At 40.2% G+C, this 25548-nt stretch overlaps 1 protein-coding gene and 1 long non-coding RNA gene across 2 annotated transcripts in view; one reads left to right on the top strand and one right to left on the bottom strand.

Annotated features, from left to right (window-relative positions):
- LOC144455779 (uncharacterized) overlaps positions 1-25548 on the top strand; it is a 140568-nt gene that overhangs the window by 82586 nt on the left and 32434 nt on the right. The window lies entirely within an intron of this gene.
- Positions 11951-25548, bottom strand: part of LOC110210442 (cocaine esterase-like) — a 30632-nt gene continuing 17034 nt past the window's right edge. Inside the window, exons 6-13 of the mRNA XM_020989421.2 lie at positions 24988-25092; positions 24062-24160; positions 20139-20279; positions 17793-17867; positions 16466-16613; positions 14952-15074; positions 13072-13150; positions 11951-12173 (exon numbers count right to left, since the gene is read on the bottom strand). Of these exons, the coding sequence (XP_020845080.1) occupies positions 11990-12173; positions 13072-13150; positions 14952-15074; positions 16466-16613; positions 17793-17867; positions 20139-20279; positions 24062-24160; positions 24988-25092 (954 nt within the window). The 3' untranslated portion in view covers positions 11951-11989. The remainder of the gene's footprint in view (positions 12174-13071; positions 13151-14951; positions 15075-16465; positions 16614-17792; positions 17868-20138; positions 20280-24061; positions 24161-24987; positions 25093-25548) is intronic.

The raw sequence follows: 25548 nt of genomic DNA on the forward strand, positions 1-25548 counted from the left end.
TTCCCCCAGTCTTGCCCTTGGGGAGCCAAACAGATCAATGCTAATTCCTCCTCATTATGATCTTTCAAGTGTTAAGACAAAGAGTGCTTCTACCCTCATCAAATTCTTAATGAATATGAGGCAAGATTTCCTTGGTGATCATTCTGTACTAGCCCCTGCGTGACCACTTCTCAGGGATGTTGTAGAAAATGGTTCTTGTCCAGGTAGAAGTGGGTCTAGGAGGCTTCTCAGGTGTCTTTTCATTTTGAGACTCTGTGGTTTAGCCAGTCTCCACCCACTCTCCTATTGAGGACTCAGAGCTGCCAAGGAGGCCCCAAGTAAATAGACAACATGACTCCAAGAACCTTCCCCAGGGAAGTGGGAATGTGTTTCAATGGCTCTGTTAGGGGTGGCATGCCATTAAATGTACCCAATCATAGCCAATTCCCTTAAAGGTAAAATGTGGTGAGATCTACAAGTGGATAGAAAGGTGAAAGGAAGAGGCCCTCCTAGCCTCAGTTTCCCCATCTGTAAAATCAAGGGTTTGGAAAGAAAGAAACATTTTTAAGCAACTACAGTATGGCAGGCACTCAGTTAGTACTTTACACATGTCTCATTTGATCCTCACATCAACCCTGGGAATTGCATACTGTTGTTATCACCCCTATTTTACAGTTGAGGAAAATGCCCAGCATCACACAGCTAGTTAGGCATCTGAGACTAGATTTGAACTGAGGTCTTCCTGAATCCCAACCCATTGCTACCACTATTGCCCCACCTTGCTGCCTCTAGGTAGCTATGCAAAAGAGTCACAGCTCTACACGGGAGACCACAGAAAGTCAGAAAGAAGCACTGGGGCTATATTTGGTCTATGGAATGGTTAGAGACTTGTCTGGGTGTGGTAAAGACTGGAGTATAGTCTGGGCCCTCGCTATTGGGAGTTAGAGTGACTGACTTGTTGAGTGAAGTACAGTTATGTGATGTTAACCAGCTTACCCTCCTTCCCATACCAGCTGGAACATCTCTCACCTTAGAAAGGCCTAAAGCCTGGATTGGCCAATCAGGAGAAAGACATTTGTTGAACCACTCTGAACTTAACCTTCCATAATGCTTTGCATGCTCTGACATAACAGACATGCTTTGCTTTGCTCACTGAGTGAACCCAAGCCCTCCTGCTGGATTTTGCTGACTGGGAATATTCTTCTGCCAATGACATGGCCCACTGGACATTACCTTTATCTTTTTATGGCCCTACCACATTAGAGGCACTATCTTGACACTCCTTCTTTATAATACCCTATGTTTACTGTTGGCAGAAAACTAGAAATCCTGAGGCCACACTATTTGTTTTATGAAACTATAATTTTGGCTAATGAAGGACACAGGCATCCTGAGACCCAAAATAAGGGAGGGGTGAGATAGAATGACTCTGAAGATATAAAATCCCCTTTGTCTATGCTTCCTTGAGTTGATTTTCACAATGAATGTCCATGTATATCTCTATATGCATGATTCGCCAGCTTCAGAGAAATAAACATGCACATGCAGGCTAATTTTGTTTGTCTTTCCTAGAACAAATTCTGTAAAGGTTGACTCTTGATAGTGAGAAGATAGCAAGTTCAATGTTAGAGAATTTAGTAAATGCATAAGAAAGAATAGGAGTAAGTGAAGGAGTATGGAAAGAATGACTTTAGTTTGATTCTATAGTGAGAAAAGAGCTGAAATTAACTCAGTAGTCAGCTTGGCATAGAAATCCTTCCACAATCTGGCTCCCACACATTATGTTCTAGTTCAGCCTGTCTGCTTGCTGTCTCTGGCACGACATTTCATTTCCTGTCTCTGCAGACAGTTGCACGTGTCTGGAATGCACTCAATCCTTGTCCCTTCCTGGAAGAGTCAGGGAGTATATAAAGGTAATTCTTGGCAGGGATGGATTAGACTAAAGGGCCTCAGAGGACCCTCCACCTCTGAGATTCCATGATTCTTTTAGTGCCCATCATCTCTCAGATGAAGGGATAGAGATTTGATGAAGTTCCCAGAACTTTCTTGAGGGCTGTTAGCTCCCCCAAAATAGCAATTTTAACTTGTTCCAGGGATTTTTTATTCCCAATTGGCATAATCCTTAGAATCTTCCCTGAGTTAATCAGCATCTATTGTAAGTCAAAGGATGTCACAGAATTGCAGAATTTTAGTTGTGGAAATTGGATCTTTTAAACAAAGTCACAATTCTACAAGACATATATAGCCACTTCATTTATTACAGGAGAAAGGCTCGTGCATGTGGGAACTCAACATACCAAGGAGCCTAACCCACAGACAATGCCTTTGATATTTATGGGGTACAGGGAAAAGGAGAGGTCTCATGGGAGGAGTACAGGGCAATCCCTTCCCAAATGAAAGTGATGTGGGAGGAGGAATGCAGCAGTAGAGGAGGGAGAATGAGAGGGAGCAGGAGGACTTGGAACATCAGACCATGGAGGGAGGATGTTCTGCTCATGTGAAAGGGTCTCAGCTGCACAAACAGTTTATCAGTCTGGGCAGACTGGCCAGAGCCAGAAAGACTGATAGAGTTCAGTTATGAAAGATCACTGTTATGTTGGATTAGGGGAGCTTCATCTCTGGAAAATAGGTTAATTGAAGAACACAAGTTCGGGGGGCTTCTCCACAGATCTCAGGGACCATCTAATCCAAACCATATTGGGAAGAAATCCCTCCTGTAAGAAGTGCATACAGGATTGACCATCCACTTGTTGGTCATCCCTTAACCTGTTACTTGACTCATTATCTTCTTCATTCTCATTACTTGATTTCTCTAATAATCCAAAGCTACGTCCAGCTATTTCCTTATCAATCATTAGATTAGCAGATTTCTCTTTAGTCAATTAAGCTTTAAGATATTTCTGGAAATGCTAGCAATAGCAATAATATAGGAGGAAGAAAGTGACAGAAATAGGCCGAGAAGAGAGACGGTTATTCCTATTTGTCAATGACATAGTAGTTTACTTAGAAAATCCAAGGAAATCAGTAAAGAAAGTAATAGCTCCAAAAAAAAAGTTGCAGACTACAAAATAAACCCACAATAACAAATTGCTCTTCCACATAATATAGACAAATCCCAAAGGCAATAATAAAAAGATCCACTCAAAATAGTTGAAAAAATGCATAGACCAACATCTTACACCATATACCAAGATAAAGTCAAAATGGGTATGTGATTTAGACACAAAGGCTGATACCATAAGCAATTTAGGAGAGCAAGGAATAATTTACCTGTTCGATCTATAGAGAAGGCAAGAATTCTGACGAAACAAGAGATAGAGAAGATTATGAAATATAAAATGGATTATTTGGATTACATTAAATTAAAAAGGTTTTTTTCTTTTACCAACAAGACCAACATATCCAAGATTAGAAGGAAAGCAGACAAATAGGAAACCATTTTTATAGCAAGTGTTTCTGATAAAGCCCTCATGTCTCAAATACACAGAGAACTGAGTCAAATTTGTCAGAATACAAGTCATTTCCAACCGATAAATGGTCAAAGGGTAGGAACAGGCAGTTTCCAGATGAAGAAATTAAACCTATCTATAGCCATATAAAAATATTCTAAATCACTACTGATTAGATAAATGCAAATGAAAACAATTCTGAGGTATCCCCTCACACCTGTTAGATTGGCTAATATGACAGAAAGGGAAAATGGGAAATATTGGAGGACATGTGGGGAAATGCACTCTTGGTGAAGTTGTGAACTTATCCAACTATTTTGGAGAACCATTAGGAACTATGCACAAAGGGCTATAAAAATTTACATACCTTGTGATCCACCAATACCACTTCTAAGTCTGTATTCCAAAGAGATCATAAAAAGGGGAAATAACCCACATGGGCAAAAATGTTTATAACAGCTCTTTTTGTGGTAGCAAAGAGTTGGAAAGTGAGGTAATGCCAGTCAATTGGGTAATGACTGAATAAGTTGCAGCATATGAATATAATGGAATACCATTATGCTATAAGAAGTAATGAGCAGGCAGATTTCAGAACATTATTTACCAAAAAAAAAGAAAGATACAGAAAATAAAGAAATAAGCTGTGTCACATTTTTTCATGCAAATGCAGAGCTACTATTTCCAGTCTCAGAAAAGTTCCTCCCCCAATCCTCACTCTTATCAACCTCCTTGAAAATGACTCAAGTTTCCCTCTCTCCCCACACCACCAGCAGCTGATAGAAGAGTTTTTGTACATAATACATGGAAAGGCCATCAATTTCTTCACAGCAAACTGAGTTTGGCTTCCTCAAATCAAACTAGAAATAATCCTTCACCCCAAGCCCACCCACCCACTCAGTCAGTGGGGGCAACAAAAGAAAAAACAATGCATAAGTCCCATATCTCCAAAGGGAAAATGAAAGTGCTACTTAAAGGACTGTCCCCTGAGACCTTGTCTTATGCATATTTGGAAAAAAAAATTAGATTGAATGTATAAAGCAAAAGAAGACAGATCTGAAAATCTATCTATCCAAGAGGGATATGCTTGTACATATTTAACAGCAACCTCTCTGGAAAACAAAAACAAACAAATGTATCCATGACATACACTTAATTTAATCTCTATAAGTAACATTGTTTCCAATACTAAAGTTTAGACAATTAACAGAAAGATAAATCAAGCCTTGAATGGTAGCATTTTCAGATTCCAGGGACCATCTCATCCAACCCATATTGGAAAGAAATCCCTCCTGTATCAGGATCATATAGGATTGACCACACCTACCTGTTGATCATCCCTTAGCCTGTTACTTGACTCATTACCTTCTTCATTCTCATTACTTGATTTCTCTAATAATCCAAAGCTACGTCCAACTATTTCCTTATTAATTATTAAATCAGATCATTTCTCTTTAGTCAATTAAACTTTAAGATAGTTCTGGAATGCTAGCAATAGCAATAATACAGGAGGAAGAAAGTCAGAGAAATAGGCTGAGAAGAGAGACAATTATTCCTATTTGTTAATGACATAGTAGTTTACTTAGTAAATCCAAAGGAATCGGCAAAGAAAGTAATAGCTCCAAAAAATTTTGCAAAATAAAACCACAGAAAGAAATTGCACTTCTACATACTATAGTGAAATCCCAAAGGCAGTAATGAAAAGATCCATTTGAAATAAATGGGAAAAAAATGCATAAAATAATTGGTACAAGAATCAATCATAGAAAGGGAAATCCCATAAGAAATGACTATAAAATGTATGAAATGCCTGGAAACTAACCTTTCAAAGCACAGAAAAGACTTGTACAAATTGAATTACAAAGAGCTCCTTAAAGAAATAAAGAGCAACATAAATAGCTGGAAGACTATTCATTCAATGTTCATGACTAGGCTGTGCCAATATAATAAAAATGACAATGCTACCAAAATTAATTTGTACTTTTAAGGCTGTGCAATTCAAATCAACAAGGGATACTTCAGTTACAGGGTAAAGGTAAAAGGCTGAAGCAGAATATATTATGCCTCAGCTGAAGTAAAAAAAGCAGGAGTAGCAATCCTGATCTCAGACAAAGCAAAAGCAAAAATAGATCTTATCAAAAGAGATAAGGAAGGAAACTACATCCTGCTAAAAGTCACCATAGACAATGAAGAATATCATTACTAAACATATATGCACCAAATGGTATAGCATCCAAATTTGTAAAGAAGAAGTTCGGGGAGTTACAGGAAGACATAGACTGGAAAACTATACTAGTGGGGGACCTCAACCTCCACCTCTCGGAACCAGATAAATCTAACCACAAAATAAACAAGAAAGAAGTTAAGGAGGTGAATAGAACATTAGAAAAGTTAGGTATGATAGACCTCTGGAGAAAACTGAATGGGAATATAAAGAAATATACTTTTTTCTTGGCAGTACATGGCACATACACAAAAACTGACCATGCACGGGGGCATAAAAACCTCACAATCCAATGCAGAAAGGCAGAAATATTAAATGCATCCTTTTCAGATCATGATGCAATAAAAATTATATGTAATAAAGGGCCATGGAAAGATAGACTAAAAAATAATTGGAAACTAAATAATCTAATCCTAAAAAATGATTGGGTCAAACAACAAATCATAGAAACAATCAATAATTTCATTCAAGAGAATGACAATAATGAGACAACATACCAAAACTTATGGGATGCAGCGAAAGCAGTTCTTAGGGGAAGTTTTATATCTCTAAATGCTTACATAAATAAAACGGAATAAGAGGAGATCAATGAATTAGGCATACAACTAAAAAAACTAGAAAAAGAACAAATTAAAAATCCTCAATTAAACACCAGATTAGAAATATTGAAAACCAAAGGAAAAATTGAGAAAATTGAAATTAAGAAAACTATTGAACTAATAAATAAAACTAAGAGCTGGTTTTATGAAAAAACAAAAAATAGATAAACCTTTGGTTAATTTAATTTAAAAAAAAAGAAAGAAGAAAACCAAATTACTAGTATCAAGAATGAAAAGGGTGAAGCTACCACCAAGGAAGAGGAAATTAAAACAATAATTAGGAATTATTTTGCCCAACTATATGCCAACAAATTTGACAATCTTAGTGAAATGGATACATATTTACAAAAATATAAATTGCCCAGATTAACAGAAGAGGAAGTAAAATACTTAAATAACCCCATCTCAGAAAAAGAAATTGAACAAGCCATTGATGAACTCCCTAGGAAAAAATCTCCAGGGCCAGATGGATTTACATGCAAATTCTATCAAACATTTAAAGAACAATTAATTCCAATACTATATAGACTATTTGGGAAAATAGAAGAAGGAGTCTTACCAAATTCTTTTTATGATACAAATATGGTGCTGATACCTAAACCAGGAAGAGTCAAAACAGAGAAAGAAAATTATAGACCAATTTCTCTAATGAATATAGATGCAAAAATTTTAAACAAAATATTAGCAAATAGATTACAAACTTATCACAAGAATAATACACTATGACCAGGTAGGATTTATACCAGGAATGCAGGGTTGGTTCAATATTAGGAAAACTATCAGCATCATTGAGCATATCAACACCAAAACCAACAGAAACCACATGATCATCTCAATAGATGCAGAAAAAGCTTTTGATAAAATACAACACCCATTCCTATTAAAAACACTAGAAAGCATAGGTATAAATGGAGTCTTCCTTAAAATAATAAATAGCATCTATCTAAAACCTTCAGCAAGCATTATATGTAATGGGGACAGGATAGAAGCATTTCCAAAAAGATCGGGGTGAAACAAGGATGTCCATTATCACCACTGTTATTCAATATTGTACTGGAAACTTAGCTTTAGCAATAAGAGAAGAAAAAGAAATTGAAGGCATTAGAATAGGCAAAGAAGAAACAAAGCTATCACTCTTTGCAGATGACATGATGATATACTTAGAGAATCCTAGAGAATCAAGTAAAAAACTACTTGAAATAATAAACAACTTTAGCAAAGTTGCAGGCTATAAAATAAACCCACATAAATCATCAGCATTTCTATATATTACCAAAAAGCCCAACAGCAAGAGATAGAAAGAGAAATCCATTTAAACTTACTGTAGACATTATAAAATATTTAGGAGTCTACCTACTGAAACAAACCCAGGAACTCTGAACACAATTACAAAACACTTTTCACACAAATAAAATCAGATATAAATAATTGGAAAAACATCAGTTGCTCCTGGGTAGGCCAGCTAATATAATAAAAATGACAATCCTACCTAAGCTAATTTACTTATTCAGTGCCATACCAAATACCAAAAATTATTTTATAGAGTTAGAAAAAATAATAACAAGATTCATTTGGAAAACAAAAGGTCCAGAATATCAAAGGAACTAATGAAAAGAAATGCAGGGGAAGGTGGCCTAGCAATTCCAGATCTTAAATTGTATTATAAAGCAATCATCAAAACTGCTTGGTACTGGCTAAGAAATAGAGGGTGGATCAGTGGAATAGGTTAAATATGCAAGACACAGTAGTCAATGACTATAGTAATCTATTATTTGATAAACCCAAAGACCCCAGCTTCTGGGATAAGAACCCACTCTTTGAAAAAAAAAAAACTGCTGGGAAAACAGGAAAAGAGTATGGCAGAAACTAGGCATAGACCCAAATCTCACACCATATACCAAAATAAAGTCAAAATGGGTTCATGACTTAGATATAAAGGCTGATACTATAAGCAAACTGGGAGAAAAGGGAATAGTTTACCTATCAGATCTATGGAGAACAGAAGAATTCATGACCAAAAGGAGATAGAGAACATTATGAAAAGCAAAATGGATAATTTTGATTACATTAAATTGAAAAGTTTTTGCACAAACAAAGCCAATGCAACTAAGATTAGAAGGAAGGTAGAAAATTGGGAAAGAATTTTTACAACCAGTCTCTCTGATAAGGCCTCATTTCTAAAATATATAGAGAATTAAGACAAATTTATAAGAACAAGCCATTCCCCAATTGATAAATGGTCAAAGGATATGAACAGACAGTTCTCAGATGAAGAAATTAAAGCCATCTATAGTCATATGAAAAAATGCTCTAAATCATTATTGATTAGAGAAATGCAAATCAAAACAACTCTGAGGTACCACATCACACCTATCAGATTGGCCAACATGACAAAACAGGAAAATGATAAATGTTGGAGAAGATGTGGGAAAATTGGAACACTAATGCATTGTTGGTGGAGTTGTGAAATGATCCAACCATTTTGGAGAACAATTTGGAACTATGCCCAAAGGGCTACAAAAATGTGCATACCCTTTGATCCAGCAATAGCACTTCTAGGGCTATATCCCAAAGAGATCAAACAAATGGGAAAAGGACCCACATGTACAAAAATATTCATAGCAGCTCTTTTTGTGGTGGCAAAGAATTGGAAATTGAGAGGATGCCCATCAATTGGGGAATGGCTGAGCAAGTTGTGGTATATGAATGTAATGGAATACTATTGTGCTATAAGAAATGATGAACAGGCTGACTTCAGAAAAACCTGGAAAGACTTGTATGGTCTGATGCTGTGTGAAATGAGCAGAACCAAGAGAACATTGTACACAATAACAGCCACGTTGTGCAATGACTAATATTGATAAACTTAACCCTTCTCAGCAATACAAGGATCTAAGACATCTCCAGAGGCCTCGTGATGGAAAATGCTATCCACATCCAAAGAAAGAACTATGGAAGTTGAATTGCTATTTTTTTTCCTCTTCTGTTGAGTTTTGTTTCCACTTTCTGAAGGTTCCACCTATTTGTTTTAATTTTTACTTACAAGATCACTAATGTGAAAATATGTTTAATAGGAATGTAAATGTATAGCCTATATCAGATTGTGTGCCATCTTGGGGCGGGTGGTGAGGAGGAAAGGGAAAAAAATTTTAAACTCAAAAGCATACAGAAGTGATTGTTGAGAAATCAAAATAAATTAATAAAATTTAAAAAAAGTAAAAAAAAAAAAGAGTGAAGGACTTGGAGCCTAAAGACCTGAGATGGAGCCCTTGTACAACCTCTTCTTAGCTGTGTGACTTGGGGTGAAGCACATGTTCTGGGCCCTTGAGTCCTTTTTGATGCAATGAGTGAGTTGGAGCAGATATTTATTGTGATTTTTATTTATTTATTTATTTTTAGCAATTGAATTAAATGTTTTGCCCATAGTCACAGAGCTAGTAAGTGTTTGAGGCTGGATTTGAACTCAGGCCCTCCTGACTCCAGGGCCAGTGCCTATCCACTGCGCTAACTAACTGCCTCTGGATCAGATATTCTTTAAGCTCTTATCCAGCTTGGGTACTCCCTGATGCTCACAATAATGCTGGGAGGTCAGTTATGTAAGTTTAATTATTCCCACCGAGTTCATAAGGAAAAAGACATTACAACAAGGAAAGAGAATTTTCTGACATGACAGATCTGGTGGACATGTGAAGTATTTCCAAAGGGCACTCAAATACTGGGGATGGAAAGAGAGGTAAAAAACTGTCCTCATGGGGCAGCTAGGTGGTGCAGTAGATAGAGCACTGGCCTTGGATTCAGAAGGACCTGAGTCCAAATCCGGCCTGAGACACATAACACTTGCTAGTTGTGTGACCTTGGGCAAATCACTTAACCCCCATCACCCAACCAAAAAAAAAAAAACCCTGCCCTCATGTAACTCACAATCTAATGAATGGAGACAAGCTGCAAACATCTAAGGATAAACAACGTATATATATGGGGATGATCAATAGTGAGAAGGCAACAGGTTTGAGGGGCACTTAGCAAAGGCTCCGTGTAAAAGGTGGATTTTAGCTGAGCCTTGAAGGAAGCCAGGAGGGGCAGATGAGGAGGGAGAGCTTTCCAGGCATGGGGCAGCCAGAAAGAGTGCCCAGAGCCCAGAAATCGAGTATCTTCATCCAGGAACACCAAGAGGTCCAGTGTCACCAGATCAAAGAGTATATGTGAGGGAGTAAAGTGCAAAAAAAAAAGTGGGGATGTCCAAATTCTCAAGGTTTTAAAAGCCAAACAAAAGGTTTAATATCTGATACTAGAAGTAAAGGGAACCAGTAGAGTTTAGCACATAAGGGATGACATCATCAGATGCTGGATGACCTCATCAGATTTGAGTGGAGGATGGGCTGGACTGGGAAGAAAAACTGAGATGAAGGAAAGTGGACAGCGGAGTATTTGGAATTCCAGATGTGAGGTCACCTGACCACCTACCTTCCATTACATTCTGTATCACCTTTATCCTGACTTAATTGTCTGAACCCTATATTAACTGTCTTATTTTCTTAGTGACAAAAATGTTTTGACAATTCAATATTGGATTTTTCTAAAGGGAGAGAATGTTTTGGTACCATATATCCCTGTATCTCAGGGAAGTGCTAGAGCCAACTTCTACCAGAGCTGGTTGTTAAATTTTCAGCATGAGCATTTCTACCTCAGAATTGGCATTCCCCTGCAAATTGGTGTTTGGGTCATTGTTTTGTTGATTTCTAAACTTAAGAAAGTGATGGAGATAATGTAAATAATATACCCTGAAACGATATCTTGTGGGTTTTTCAGAGAGCTGGTTGTTAAATCTTGACCAGTAGATCCATGACTGTATCCTGTTAGTAAAATCTATTCTTATTGTGAAATATCTTGTTAGCATAACCACTCAGAGTAGAGGAAGGATTTAATTTAATTTTGCGATTTTATTTTAAATAAAAGGAAACATGACTACATTGAATTTGGTTTCACAGATACTAATTTTCTCTGTGCTGCTCCTTTGCCAGTAAAGAATCACTTGACTTGCAGGATTATCTTGAAGTTTTGTTTACAAGACCCTCAATGTACTGAATTATCTCTTCACAGAAGTGTTATCTGGAAAATGCTAGCTAATTGATGAAGCAGGACAGAGACATCCAATATTTTCCCCAGTCCCTGGAAGCAGCTCAGTGTACTGATTTGGAGTCAGAAAACTTGGTTGGTTAGTGTCTGCATCACCTTGGACAAGTCCTTTCCCTTCTCTGGGCCTTGGTGTTCCTTCTTGTTCAAAGATTTCTAATAACCCTTCCAGCTCTAAATCAACCATTTGATCAATCATCATGTATTAATTCTTTCTCTACCAAATGGCCTAAAGGTACATTGACAGAAAATGAAACTACCTCCATTATAATTCTGTGAAATGAACTAGGGATTTTTCCTCTAGAGACAGGGTGGAGTGGCTGGTCTCATCAGATTCCCATTGTCTCAGACTTGGAAGGTCCCTTTCAAATGAGATGGCATTTGTAAAATTATTTCCTTAGCACAGAGTTGGAACATAGTAATCATTATATTAATTATTTTTTCTTCTGAATATCATTCAAATTCTTCTCCCAAAGCAGCAATAAGTGAGAGTCAAAGTATTTCATTCAAAACTGCAGTATAGTGTAGATGATACCAAGGAACTACTCAAAAGAAGTGATTGGGTGTCATTGGTCTGCAACAATGGTAAAAATGATTGTGCTTAGAGATCATGGCTCCTTCTGGGCTTTTTCTGACTGTGATTGCTTCATCTTCTCAGGAACAGTCTTGGTCCAGAACTCCCACTTATTCTTCCTCAGGCTCTTTCCCAAAGACAGCTGCAAATTCAGCTCCAGGTACTCTTCCTCCTGGTCATAGACTGGCCAGTGAAAAAGGTCTGCACCATTTGGGTCCCTGGGAGGAAAAACCAAATATTGAGAACTGAAAGGGGCCATTCCATTGGCAAGTGTAGCAAGCCACCATCAGCTCAGCCTGGGAACCAATGGAAGGGGCCCGAAGGTTGGGGTCAGCTGACAGTGGTGGCACCCATAGAGAGCTTGTTCACCCATCCTAAAGCAGTTTGGTCTTTACCTTTCCTGTTTCTAATGCATCTGAGGTAGAAAGTCCAAAGAGTGAAAGGACTCATGTGGGAAATAAGTAACAAAGTCAAGATTTGAACTCATATCATTGGACTCCATTTCTTTGTGGTAGCTAGGTAGTGCAGTGGATAAACCTGTACGTGGAGTCAGGAGGACTTGAGTTCAAATCCGGCCTCGGATACTTATTAGCTATGTGACGCTGGGGAAATTGTTTAATGCTGTTTGCCTCAGTTTCCTCATCTGTAGAATGAGCTGGAGAAGGAATTGGCAAACCACTCTAGTATCTCTGCCAAGAAAACTCCAGTTGGGATCACAAATAATCAAACACAATATCACTGGACTCCAAATCCAAAGCTCTTGCCACTGCCACCTGTCCTAACGTTTTCCAAGGGAGAAGCAAAGTCACTGACACTCAAGGGTGATGGTGTGGGCCAAGAGAGTTCCTGATCTTTCTTGTTTTACTTTCAAGATGCCCATGCATAGGGTGAATTTGCCAGAGCAACTCCTTCCCAACTCCAGCCATGAACTTGGGGAAGGGCTAAACTTGTTCATCACACCATGCCTCATTCAAACAATACATTGAATGAACAATTTTTTCCCCTAAACAAATTTCAATCAGAGAAATTCTATGGAAGTGGGAAACATTTCTGTTCCTAGGAACAGGCAGTACCCCACAGGGAAACTGTAGGGAAACCAAGGGGCAGCTTTCTCACCCATGACGGGCAAAGTTTGCCCAGTAGCTCATTATCCTGTGGCTCAGGAGTTTTTCCTCTTCTGTTGCCTTGCCTAAATCTAGAAACAGAAAAAGAAATGTCTTGGTTAAGGTCAAAATGCAGACCCAAAGGCCTCCTTTCCTCCAGTCCCCAGCCCCAAATACCCAGTCAATTCTCGTCTGGCCACTGAATTTGTCTTCTGTCTATAGTTTCCTTCATGTCACTCTCCTCCCAGAGGGCCTCCTAAAGCTTTTCTTGGTCTGCTTTATCTGACTCCATAACTGAGTCTCTTCCCAAAATACAAAGTGATGCAGCTGGTCTAGAAATCAGAAAGACTCAACTTCTAATGCAACCTCAGACACTAACTAGATGAGTGACCTTGTATAAGTCACTTATCCACTGTCTGCCTTTGTTTCTTTGAAAAATGGGAGTACTAATAGCACCTGTGGCCCCAGGTTGTTGGGAGGCCAAAAAAAAAAAGTGGGATATTTATGGAATGCTTTACCAAACTTGTAAAAATGTTACATAAATGCTAGCTATCATTTTTATATTTATATTACTATCTATTTATAATATATAACGTTAGAATAACAAAGTATATTACATTATAATTTTATAATTACATGTTTTGTTATATGTAATATAATAATGTTTTATTGTTATAAATGTTATTTATGTTACTAATTATCATTATGCTAAGCTACAATAGCATAGAACAAGCTCTGGTAGCTGGAAAGACTTTGCATATGGCCCCTGCCCCACACAATGCCTGCCATTCCAGACCCCTGCCTGGGGCAGTGCAGACAGGCTCAGCAGAGGTAGCTGGCCCATAAGGTAGTAAATTCATTGGCCATGGCAAGTCATGAAACAGATAAAGGTATAAACTGGCCTTCCAGTTATGCCAGGATAGGAGTAGAGAGGTGAAGACATGGAAAGAAGACTTCCAAAAAGACAGATTTGGGACCATCTACAACCATTAACTTCAAAGATTGTTAAATGTGAGACTTTTGTCCAACAATCAACAAATGGATGCACTGGTAGAGAGAGTGAATCAAGAATAGCTGGAAAAAAGGGAGGGAGAGAAGAAGGAAGGAAGGAAGGAAGGAAGGAAGGAAGGAAGGAAGGAAGGAAGGAAGGAAGGAAGGAAGGAAGGAGGGGAGAGAGGGAGCAAGGGAGAAAAAAATGGGAGGAAGGGAAGAGGGAAGAGGTCCAGCACATTGGGCAGATGCACTGTGCACAATTTATAGAAGCACAAGGAAAAGAATCATAGAATCAGATGGTATAACAGTTGGGGTCTACATTAGAAGAGAGGGTGAGGGAATTAGGTCACTGGTCCATTGACATAGCACAGATGGACATGTGATTTTGTGTTCATGCCTCATCTTCTCTTGTGGGTAGCAAACTCCAAGAAGTCAGAGATTGTGTCTTATTTATTTTGTGTCTGCCCCAGAGATGAACAGAGGCTCTGTGTGCTGGATGTGCTTAATCATGTAAACTGAATTGAACAGAATAGCTGATTCAACCCCCTGATTCAGTTCACCTGGACAAGCAAACTGAGTTGGGGGACTTCCAAGGCTGATACCTTAATCTCCAATCACTCAGTCAGCCAGGTAACCATTAATTGCCTCCTCTATCCCTGGCACTGTGCCAAGGGTTGGAGATACAAATGCAAAAAATAATAAATAAAACCAAAACCTCTTGTCAGGCAGCTGGGCCCCTCTTCAGTGTCTCCCAAGGGATCCTGGAAGGGCAGAAAGAGCCCTGGATTTGGGCTGAGACCTGCTAATTCTGACAAGCAGACCAGAGTTCCAGGGATTCTGCCCCTTCTGCTCCCCACCCTAGCCCACAGCTTCCCTCTCCATGCCATCTCCACTGCTTACAAGGCTGTCCAAAGACAAAAGGCACATCATCACCATGGTCTGCTTTCACAAATTCCGGCCGGATTTCATTAACCCAACTTGGTCGGTGCTGAAATTCATAAGAGTATACTGGGGAGCTGGAACCTAGGCAAACATAAGAAATGCCCATGGTTAGTGACATATTGAACACAGGGCAGGGCCACATGCCAGGGCCCCCTGGCGTGGTTCCCTCCTTTGGGTTGGGGGGGCAGGGTGATGGTAACTGGCCATTAACAGACAAGCTCATAGAGGGCACCCCATTAATAAATCCCGTCCAAGAGTGATGCTGTGAGGCAGGAGAAGTGCTGGGGCTGGGGTAACAGGACCTGAGTTGGAATCCTGGCCCTGTTATTGACTGACTACAAGATCTTGGGTGAATCCTTTTGCTTCTCTGATTTTTCAAAGGTAAGGCAGAGATAAGTATCCCTGGCCTGTCTACCCAAGAGGGAAGGAGAGGGGAAGAAAATAAGCATTCGCTGTTCAATTGTTTGTCAGTCGTATTCAACTCTGCATGATCTCATTTGGGGTTTTCTGGGCAAAGATACTGGAGTGGTTTGCCATTTCCTTCTCCAGCTCATTTTACAGATGAAGAAGCTGAGGCAAAGAGGGAGAAGTTACTTGTACAAGGTCACACAACTGGTTAGTGTTTGAGGCCATTTTTGGAGTTGGCTAGAGGTGTCTTCCTGACTCCAGGCCCAGAACTCCATCCACTGTGCCGCGTAGCTGCCCTATGAATTTGCATTTATAGAGCACTTATTTTTTGCCAGAAACTGTGCTAAGTGCTTTACAAATATTTTCTCATTGTAGCCTCATAACAACCCTGAGGTGTTGTTATCATTTCCATTGAGGAAACTGAGGCTAACAAAGGTTAAATGATTTGCTCAGGATAACAAAGGCACAAGGTGTCTGAGTCTAAATTTGAACTCAGGTATTCTTGATTCCAGATCCATGCTATATCCACTGAGATGAGGTTGTTGTGAGCATCCAGGTGGGTAATGGATGTAAAGTGTTTTATAACAATAAAACATTCTAGCAGCGGTTCTTGAATTAACTTTTTGCAGTTTAGCATTTTGATAGCATAATGATAGCATTAGGTTCAACCTAATTTGTTTTCTATGGTATGTATTTTATTTTATACATTTAAAAGCATTACTCTGGAAGGAATTTTTAACTTTCCCTGGAGTCCAAAGGGATCCACAGTGCATACCCACAAAAAAGTTAATAACATCTGCTTATACAAACGTAGGTTATTGTCATTTATTATTATTTGTAGATAATGGTCACAGAATCTCCCCCCCCCCAAATACATGATGGGGAAGGTAGGGGTATGAAGGAAGAAGGAAGGTGAATGAGGGGTTTATCCAGTCTAGAGACTACGATAGCAAAGCCCGTAGCCGGAACCTCCTTCTGTGTGAGTGGGTAGGTTATATAGAAACATTGCTCTGGAGAGGAGACATTCTTACACTGGTTCTGAAAAGGGTCAATGCCATACTCACTGTGTTGATATTTGGCCGCTTTGAGGGAAGGAATAACAAAGTTGAAATCTCCCACTATTTCCTGGAATTGAGCTCGACATTGTCCCGGGTCCTCAGTGTCTCTTAAATACTCTTCCATCATCAAAGGCACAAGCTCAGGAGTTATACACTGTAGGAGACCCAGGAGGAGAGAGAGTAACAGAAAAATGAACATACCTGGCTGTGGATTGTTTGGGGATGTTTGTTGGTAGATTGTAGGGAATAAGTAAGTGAGCTAGGTGGTGCAGTGGATAAAGCGCTGGCCCTAGCGTCAGGAGGACCTGTGTTCAAATATGACCTCTGACATGTATTAGCTATGTGACTCTGGACAACTTAATGAATCTTGTTTGCTGCAGTTTCCTCATCTGCAAAATGACCTGGAGAAGGAAATGGCAAACTACTCCACTACCTTTGCCAAGAAAATACCCCAAAAGGTCACAAAGAGTCAGACATGACTCATCAATTAAACAACCACAAGGAATAAGCTCACACAACTTTGCCTGCTATTTATAGGTCCTGGACCTCATTAGATCTCTTTACAATCTCCCCACCAGGGCCTGCCTTTTCAGGGCTAAAATCCTCAAGAAAGATACTAGACAACTACTTGTTGGGCATAGTGTAGAGAGGATGTCAGCCTCAATGAAAGGATAGAAAGAGCTGGTGTCTCCAAGTCTCTTCCCCCTCTGGGGACTATGAAAGAGGAAAGTCAGAAGGTGGAAGCACCTTCATTGGCTCTCTCCTGGACTATTTCAATGGCCTCCTGATTGGTCCCTGTGCCTCAGACCTCTCCCCACTCCAATCTGTCCTCCACTCATCTTCCAAAGTGATTATACAAGCACAGATCTGAGCAATTTACTCCCTCCCCCAACTAAATAAATTATAGTGGCTGTCCATTACCTCTAAGATTAAATATAAACTCTTCTGTTTAGTATCTAGAGCTTTTAGCAACCTGGCCCCATCCAGTATTATTACACACGATTACGCTCCTCACACTGTGTAGTACAGGTATGTCAACCTTCTGGTTCCACCTCCCACCACCATGCCTTTGCATTGGTGAGACTCAGGTCACACAGTACCTTCTACAGAACACCTTTCTTGGTTCCTCCCTCCTCCAGCTGCTAGTCTCTTATCCCTCCCCCAAGATTTGTTCTCTGTATGTTTTCCAACTATCCCCGTATGTATAGGTTATCTCCCTTATAGAATGTAAGTTCTGTGAGGACAGGGACTATTTCACTTTTTCCATATGCCTAGCCCAGTGCCTGCTATGTAGTAGGTGCTTAAAAAACAGCTTGATTAACTGGTATCTCACCAAAACTGGAGTTTGCAATGCTAATTCGACACTTTCTTTATCCATGTTTTCCTGAAATCCAGGAATGGCATGTTCCTGTGTAGAGAAAAATGGTGCATTGAGAATGGTCCTTAGAACTTTTTGAAATTTATGCACTTTTTTAAAGAAGTCTAATCCAAGCAATCATTTTACCCTTTAAGGAGGAATTAGTGCCATAGATTTGGTTAGGATGTACTGAATAATGGGCCAATACCACTGAACAATTCTCAAGATATTTTGCAAAATGACAGCAAAATGGTGGGTAATGCCAAGTATATAATCAATAGTGGTCATAGTTTCTACGTAACAACCAGTGGCCTTAGACGATGATGGATGCTTACTATAATACATGATGTTGGAAATGATGCAGGCAAATTCTATTTTTCTGATTTGTGTAAATAGACCAACTTTACATGCACATGCTTAAGGATGCAGCTGATAAATGGTTGTTAATACCATGTCATATTCAAAATTAATATTGAGCCAGTGGCCTTTAGATGTGATGATCTGAAGTCCATGGGAAAGAGACCTGGTCTCCCATGAGGAGGCCCAGGTTCTAGTCCCAGCTGTGTGACTGGGGTTAAATCAAGTCCTTTCTGGGAGATTCAGTTCTCTACTTTACAAAATGAGGATAAACATCTTAATGGTCCCTACCAGCAGGTAGGGATATATGCAGCAGGTATATTAAAAAACGTTTTTCATAAACTATAAAGTGCTGTGTTAATATCAGCTGGTATTATTAAATGTTCATTTAAACTAAAAAGACTCGAGGTAGCCCGGTGACACAGCGGATGGAGCACAAGACCTGGAGTCAGGAGGACCTGAGTTCAAACCTGGACTCAGACGCTTACTTGCTGTGTGACTTTGGGCAAGTCACTCAACTCTGATTGCCACCAAAACTTTAAAAAATTTAAAAATGAAAAAACTAAAACAAAAGAAAGAGACTTGTAGAGTATATTTTAACCAAAAAGGAACTAGACCTTTCTTGGGCTTCTCTTCCTATACTTCTAAAGAGATTTGCAGATAAAATGAGTTATTCATTGAGAAAATAACCAAAGGAAGAAAAACTTGTGATTCTTCCAGGAAAGCCTGTTCAGGGTAACTTTTATCATTTTAGAAAAGGCAAATTTACAGAAGAGATAAAGTCAAGAAGGCCAGCTTGGATCATGGAGTCAGGATCCAAATAAAGGGCTTGACAGGCTAGAATGTTGGACTGACCACACCCATTGTGATCAAATTTAATGGGGACAAAGTTTTCCAATTTTCAAGATGAGGGAGGCATGGTTAGACAGCAATTATTTGAAAAAGATCTAGGGATTTTGTTCAACCACAGGCCCGTAAGGAGGCAACAAGGTATTAAGGCAACCTAAAAAACCATGTGACTTTGAGCAGTGTTAAGAGAGACTCAGCTTCCAAGAATAAGGAGGTGAGAGTCCCTTTGTGCTCTGCCCCTGTGGAGGTTACAGTTATCTCCTCCACATCGTGACTTTCCTCATCATGGTTACATGTCAGAGTAAGAAATTAAATGAGAATTTTGGGGAGTTTTGCTAAAGCCACAGATGACAGGCAAAGGCCAGCAGGTGACACAGAAATTGTTTAGAAACTCAGAAACACAGAAAATATATGTATGGTGTTGTATAATATCAACACATGTTATCCCTTAGTACTGTAATACTTCAGTCTTCTCTTGTAAGAAAGGCAGGGAGTCAAAAATATTACATAGATTTTCTAGAGAGGGGGGCACTGCACTTCAATCTCCCTGATGTGGAAGGGATAACAGTATATCTGCAATCTTTGGTTCAGTTCTGGGCATCACATCTGAGGCAGAAAATAGATAAGCTGAGAAAGGGGTCATAGTCTTGTCATATAAGGATGGGTTGAAGAAACTTGCTTTGCTGGTCAAAGAAAAAACTTGGGGCAGGGCTGACTTGATAGTTGTCTTGAACTATCTGGTGGATGGTCACCTGGAAGAGGCATTTCATTGGTGTCATTTGCCCTAAAGGCAGAGCTGAGAACAACAGGTAGAAGTGTAAAAAGAAGTAAATTTCCACTTGCTGTCATAGTGCCCTGTCCAACCATGAGAGCTGCCTCCAAATGGAAGGAGCTGCCTTGGGAGCCAGGAGGTGGTTCCCTCCTTGGAGGTCTTCAAGAAGAGCTGGATGGCCATTCATCCAGCAAGTTATAGAAGGGATTCTCCTGCAACTCTGGCTTAGATTCCATGGATATCAAGCTCCTGACCTACTCGGAAAGTGTATGATTCTTTAGAGAAGCATAAACTGTGGAGATGAGAAAGAAGCTGGCACAGAATAGAATACACTAGAATCTTACCTGTGGAAGCAACCAGCCATATTCGTGGTTGGTGACACCTATAATGGAAGGGACGTGGTTGAACTCTCCTGCAGTCAGCATCTCTTCAGGATGTTTGGGGAAGAATTGCCCATCAACTACAGTAGGGATTACGTCCAAATGCTGAAGAAAGAAGCAGAATAAAAAAAAACCTGAAGAAAAGAAAAGACAAGTCTTTCTCCATAATCTCCCTTACATGTATCACTTTCTCTTCATTCCCAATGCTACCAGCCTATTTAGACACTTTTTACCACTTACCTGAACTGTTTTGGGTTTTGTTTGTTTTTGGAGGCAATGAGGGTTAAGTGGCTTGCCCAGGGCACACAGCTAGTTAGTGTCTGAGGCCAGATTTGAACTCAGGCCCTCCTGACTCCAGAGCCAGTGCTCTATCCATATTACTACCTTGCAGTCCTCATTTATCTGGACTCTTGCAACAGTATCCAAACTGTCTCCCTGCCTCCACCTCTAATTTATAACACAGACGCAGACAGAGACACAGATAGAGACACAGAGACACACAGACACACAAACACAGATACACACACATCTTCGTCATCTCAAATATGCTCATGATAATCCATGGAATTAAAAGAAAAAAAAATGTCCCAGGACTCCCCATTAGCCAAAGAAATCCTCTAAGACTTCAGGCTGGCATTCAGAACCCTCTCTTTTACCTTTCCAGCCTTATCTCATACTATGTGGACTCTAGCCTGTGCCAAGTACACCACGTTTCACCAACAATGGATTCGCAGCTCTCCACTGAAAGTCAACCACCTTTTCCTACCTTTCTGCCTTGGCTCACTTCATTCCTTATGGCTAGAATGACCCCATTGCTACCTGTTGAAATTCTTCACTTCCTTCAAGAGCCAATGTGACTGCCTCATCTTCCACAAAGCCTTCTCTGATGTGGCATCCTAAAGGACTCTTTCCTTCCTCAGAGTTCCCACTGCATGTTCTTGTGACTCCCCCTGTAGACTTAGGGTCCGTTACCTGCCTATGGCACAAAGCCCTCTGCTCTAAGAAGGGGAGTTCTATCATGGATTCATCCCTTATCGAAATTTTGTGTCCCCCCAGACAGACACAGAAGCTGCTCCAGAAATGCTTCTGGAATAAATGGCAGGAGTGCACTGTCCTCACAGTCAGCAGATCTGGATTCTAGTCCTGGTTCAGCCACTAATGCACTGTGTAACTTTAGGCAAATGACATTTCTCTGGTTTCAATTTTTCCCCCTGCAAAATGAGTGCATTGGACCAAGTTATTCTCAAGATCTCTTCCCATAAAGCTTCCTAAAAGGGAACATTCAAATTGGGCTTTAGCAAATGGGGAAGAATTGAACAGACAAAGGAGGGCTAGGACAGGCAGCAGTGGGAGGGAGGAAGGAACACTGGATTGAAAATTGGGAGACACCTGGGCTGGAATCTCAGCTCTAATGTTTACTGACTGTGTGATGGTGGAGAAATGGAGAAGTCACTGCCTCTCTGCTCCTCAGAGGTTTGTTGTTGCTCAGTTATGTCCAAGTCTTTATGACCCTGAGGACCATAGCACACCAGTACAATCCGTGGTTCTTTTGGAAAAATACTGAGTGATTTGCCATTTCCTTGCTCAGTAGATTAAGGCAAACAGAGGTTAAGTGACTTGCCTAAGGTCACACAGCTAGTGGTCTTCCTGACTCCAGGCCTAGTTCTCTATTCATTCAGAGTTTACCCAACTATAAACAGGAATAATGATTTTCGCACTTCCTACCTTATGGATTGTTATGAGAAAGGCGTTATAAACCAGATGGTAATAAGAAGAAGACTTTACAGACATGAGACACCCTGAACAAAGGCACGCAGGTAAGAGAGTATAGGGAACAAGTAGAAGACTGAGGACAGATGACTTTGGCTGGAGCATAGAGTGCACAGGGAGGTAATATAAGATAAGGCAGGAAAGCCATGGAGGCACCAAACTTCAGTATCTGTATACCAGGCTTGGGTTTGACTGAAAGTCAGGAACCTTTCTTCTCCCATCTCCTTGGCATCTGCTGTGGCCAGAATGAAACTGACCTCCCAGGTGCTTTGGAAAGGATATTCCTAAGACTGAAGATGTAGATTTAGAGCTGGAGATGCTTTAGAAGACATCTGGTCCAACCCTCTCATTTTCTAGATAAGGAAAATCATCAAATCAGGTTGAAAAAATAATAGTTTTCAGATGAAGGAAGAAGAGTCAATATGGCTATGGACAGAGTAATTAGAGGTAGGGGGAAATAGGTGGCACAGTGGACCAGCACCAGCCTGGAGTCAGAAAGACTCATCTTCCTCAGTTCAAATCTGGCCTCAGACACTTATTAGTGTGTGAGCCTGGACAAGTCATTTAGCCCTGTTTGCCCCAGTTCCTTAATGAGCTGGAGAAGGAAAAGGCAAAGCATTCCAGTATTTTTGCCCAAAAAACCCCCCCAAAACAAATGGGGTTACCAAGAGTCAGACTGAACTAAAAAATGACTGAACAATTAGATGCAATTAGATCTGCTATTGATATTTAATCTATCTCTAACACTTACTAGTAAGTGAATTCTTTGAGGAAGCAATGTGATGCAATGAATAAAGATTTTGATTCTAAAGATATGGGGTCATGTAACTGTCTTAATATTTGAGAACTGTGTGACATTTGGTAAAGTCACTTAACCCCTCTCAGGGACTCAGTTTCCTCCTTTTTAAATATCCAGCCAATACATCAATTCACACACTGTCCTAGGCTGTGGTGATACAAATAGAAAATCAAATGGCTCCCTGACTTCTTGCTGCTTCCATATAATGACTCTAATTCCCAAGTCTGAAATTTTGGAATGACACCATACTTATACTACCAATGGCACAAGGCTGTTCCCAAATTATTGAAATGAGATAATATATATAAAATGTATTTTTATGAAAGGAACATTTAGATGAGAGCTATCAATCCCAGGGGATACAGAAAGTCTTCCCACCACTATGAGTCTTTCTTCCAAAGATCTGTAGGGTCTTAGATCTGAAAGGTGACGAAGTACAGAACACTGGAGGGAGAAGACTCCTCTTCCACCACCACCACCACCACCACAATCATCATATCATCATCATATCATTTATTTAGTGCTTGCTGCCAGGCACTGGCTAATAAGCACTTTATAATTGTTATCAGCAGATCTTCACAAGAACCATGGGAAATAGGTTTGATTCTTATGCCCATTTTATGAATAAGGAAACTGAGGCGAACAGGTTAAATGACAGCTACTGTCTGAGGCTAGAGTTGAAAGCAGGTCCATTTTCCCAGAACTCGAAATTACACCCACCAAGCTGCATCCTCTGAATCTTGTAGAATGTTAGAGCACAGAATGATACAAGTGGAAAAAAAATGTATAAAGTAGAGTAACAGGAATGGAAGTAAATTTGGAACAAATAATATTGGAACCCAGAATGTTAGAATCACATTAGAATGGATCATTCCAGCCTTAAAGCTATGATTCCATAAACAGAGAATGCTTGAGTGGGAAGGGTTGTGAGACTAGAAGATGAAAAACCTCAGAATGTTACAACCTGAAATGTTTAGAACACAGAATGTTGGAAGGATTCTTAGGACATAGCATGTCTAGTGTAGAAGGGATGGAACCATAGTGTACAAAAAAAGTTAAGAGCACAGAATATTGAAGGTCAAAGAGATCCTAGTAAACAAAACATCAGACCTAGAAAGGACCTTCAGACCAAGAATATTGGAGATGGAAATATCCTTGAAGATCATCTAGTTAGTAGGGGGAAGCTGAGGTTAAGAGAGTGACATTCCCATGATCTTCACCTCAATTCCACCCAATCAAGGTTGGGTGTCCAGCCCTCCCCTGAGTGATTTTGGCAGCTTGTCTTGGCACTGGAACCTTTGTTTTTCAGCTTACATACCTCGGCAATGGCCAGGATCTCTTCTTCAGATTTGCTCCTAAGGCACTGAACCATGGAGGCAGAACTGTGTCTATCACAAGCAGACAGATTGGCAATGGCCTGCAAAAAGGCACCCATAAAGAGTTAATATTCTCATCGAGGAATGCCTGGCATGTATCACAAGAAAGGAATCTTTCCATACTCATTAGTAAGCTAGCAAAGGATCATTTCAATAGGTGATGATGCAGTAATGGTGAAAAGGAGACAAGGTGGAATCTGTCTGACCCCCAAAGGGGGTGAGTCCCCCAATCACAAGCCTTCTCTATACAGGGCTCAGTGCCCACCAATGGGGATGGGGATGGGCAGGGGCAGGTTACAAAGACACAGTACCTGCTTCCTAAGAGTTTACCATTTCCTCAGGGAGAAAGGATCTATATGTCCATAAAGGACTCACGATTGGGTCTGGTATGTTGAAAGAGCCATGAAATTGGCTCAAAGACTTAAATTCTGGTCCCAGCTCAGTCACCAACTCATTGTATGACTTTTCATGATTCACTACAGAGAACTAGACAAGTACTGAAAAGGTAGAAGGGACTTTCTAGATCATTTCATCTTGACGAACTTTTCCTCCTCCTCAGGGGATATCAGAAAATACAATTTGGAGCTAGAAGGGATGTTATAAACCATCTAATTGAATTGGCTTTTACAGAGGAAGAAACTGAGGCCTCAAGAAGGAAATGCCTTATCTAAAATCACAGGCACAGCCAGGAACTGAATCCTCCCTCTCTGTGCCTCAGTTTCTTGCTCTGTAAAATGAGGGTGTTGGACTAGATGGTCTGCCCAGGAGAGGCAGAAGGCCAATGGGACACTGGGCCATGGGGTTAGGAGGCCAATAAGTCTAAGGAAGGATACGAGGGATTGCAAAGACCAAAGAACAAGGAACTTACATTTGCAACCATTTCTGTCCTGCAAGAAAACAAGGTAGGGGCGAAGGCCACACCGCTTCCCATGATTGCTCTGTGGAACAAGCCTTTGGACATGGGTGACAGAACCTGAGGGAGCAAAGCACAGCAGAGGGGAGGAGGAAGCAGTGATGGGGAGGCCCAGAGACTCCTGGCTTAGGAGAGATAGAGCAGACTGGGAGTCTCAAGGCCAGGATTGTTATTTGCCCTGCCAAACCCCTAAGGTACCCATATTGGACAGTCTCAAACAGTGGCTTTTTATAGGACCGTGGCCTTTGAGTCCTTTGGCACAACCAGGATTAAAAGATAGTTAGACAGAAAAGAGGGCCAAGTAGCTTTGGCCATGGTCCAGGACTCTCTGGGTGGTTCTGTAATAGGGTATGATAAGATGCCTGTGCTCTGTATCCCAGCAATGCTGTTCCTATGCCCTGTCTCCTTATAAGGTCACATTCTTTATTGATTATTGTTTGTTTATTGATTATGAGAAAGGCCAAGATTGTTGTTAGGATCAAATGACATCAAATCCAACAGTTTTTCCCACTTTCC

The sequence above is a fragment of the Phascolarctos cinereus genome, unplaced genomic scaffold (genome assembly GCF_003287225.1).
Source record: "Phascolarctos cinereus isolate Bilbo 61053 unplaced genomic scaffold, phaCin_HiC Scaffold_2;HRSCAF=192, whole genome shotgun sequence".
NCBI lineage: Eukaryota > Metazoa > Chordata > Mammalia > Diprotodontia > Phascolarctidae > Phascolarctos > Phascolarctos cinereus.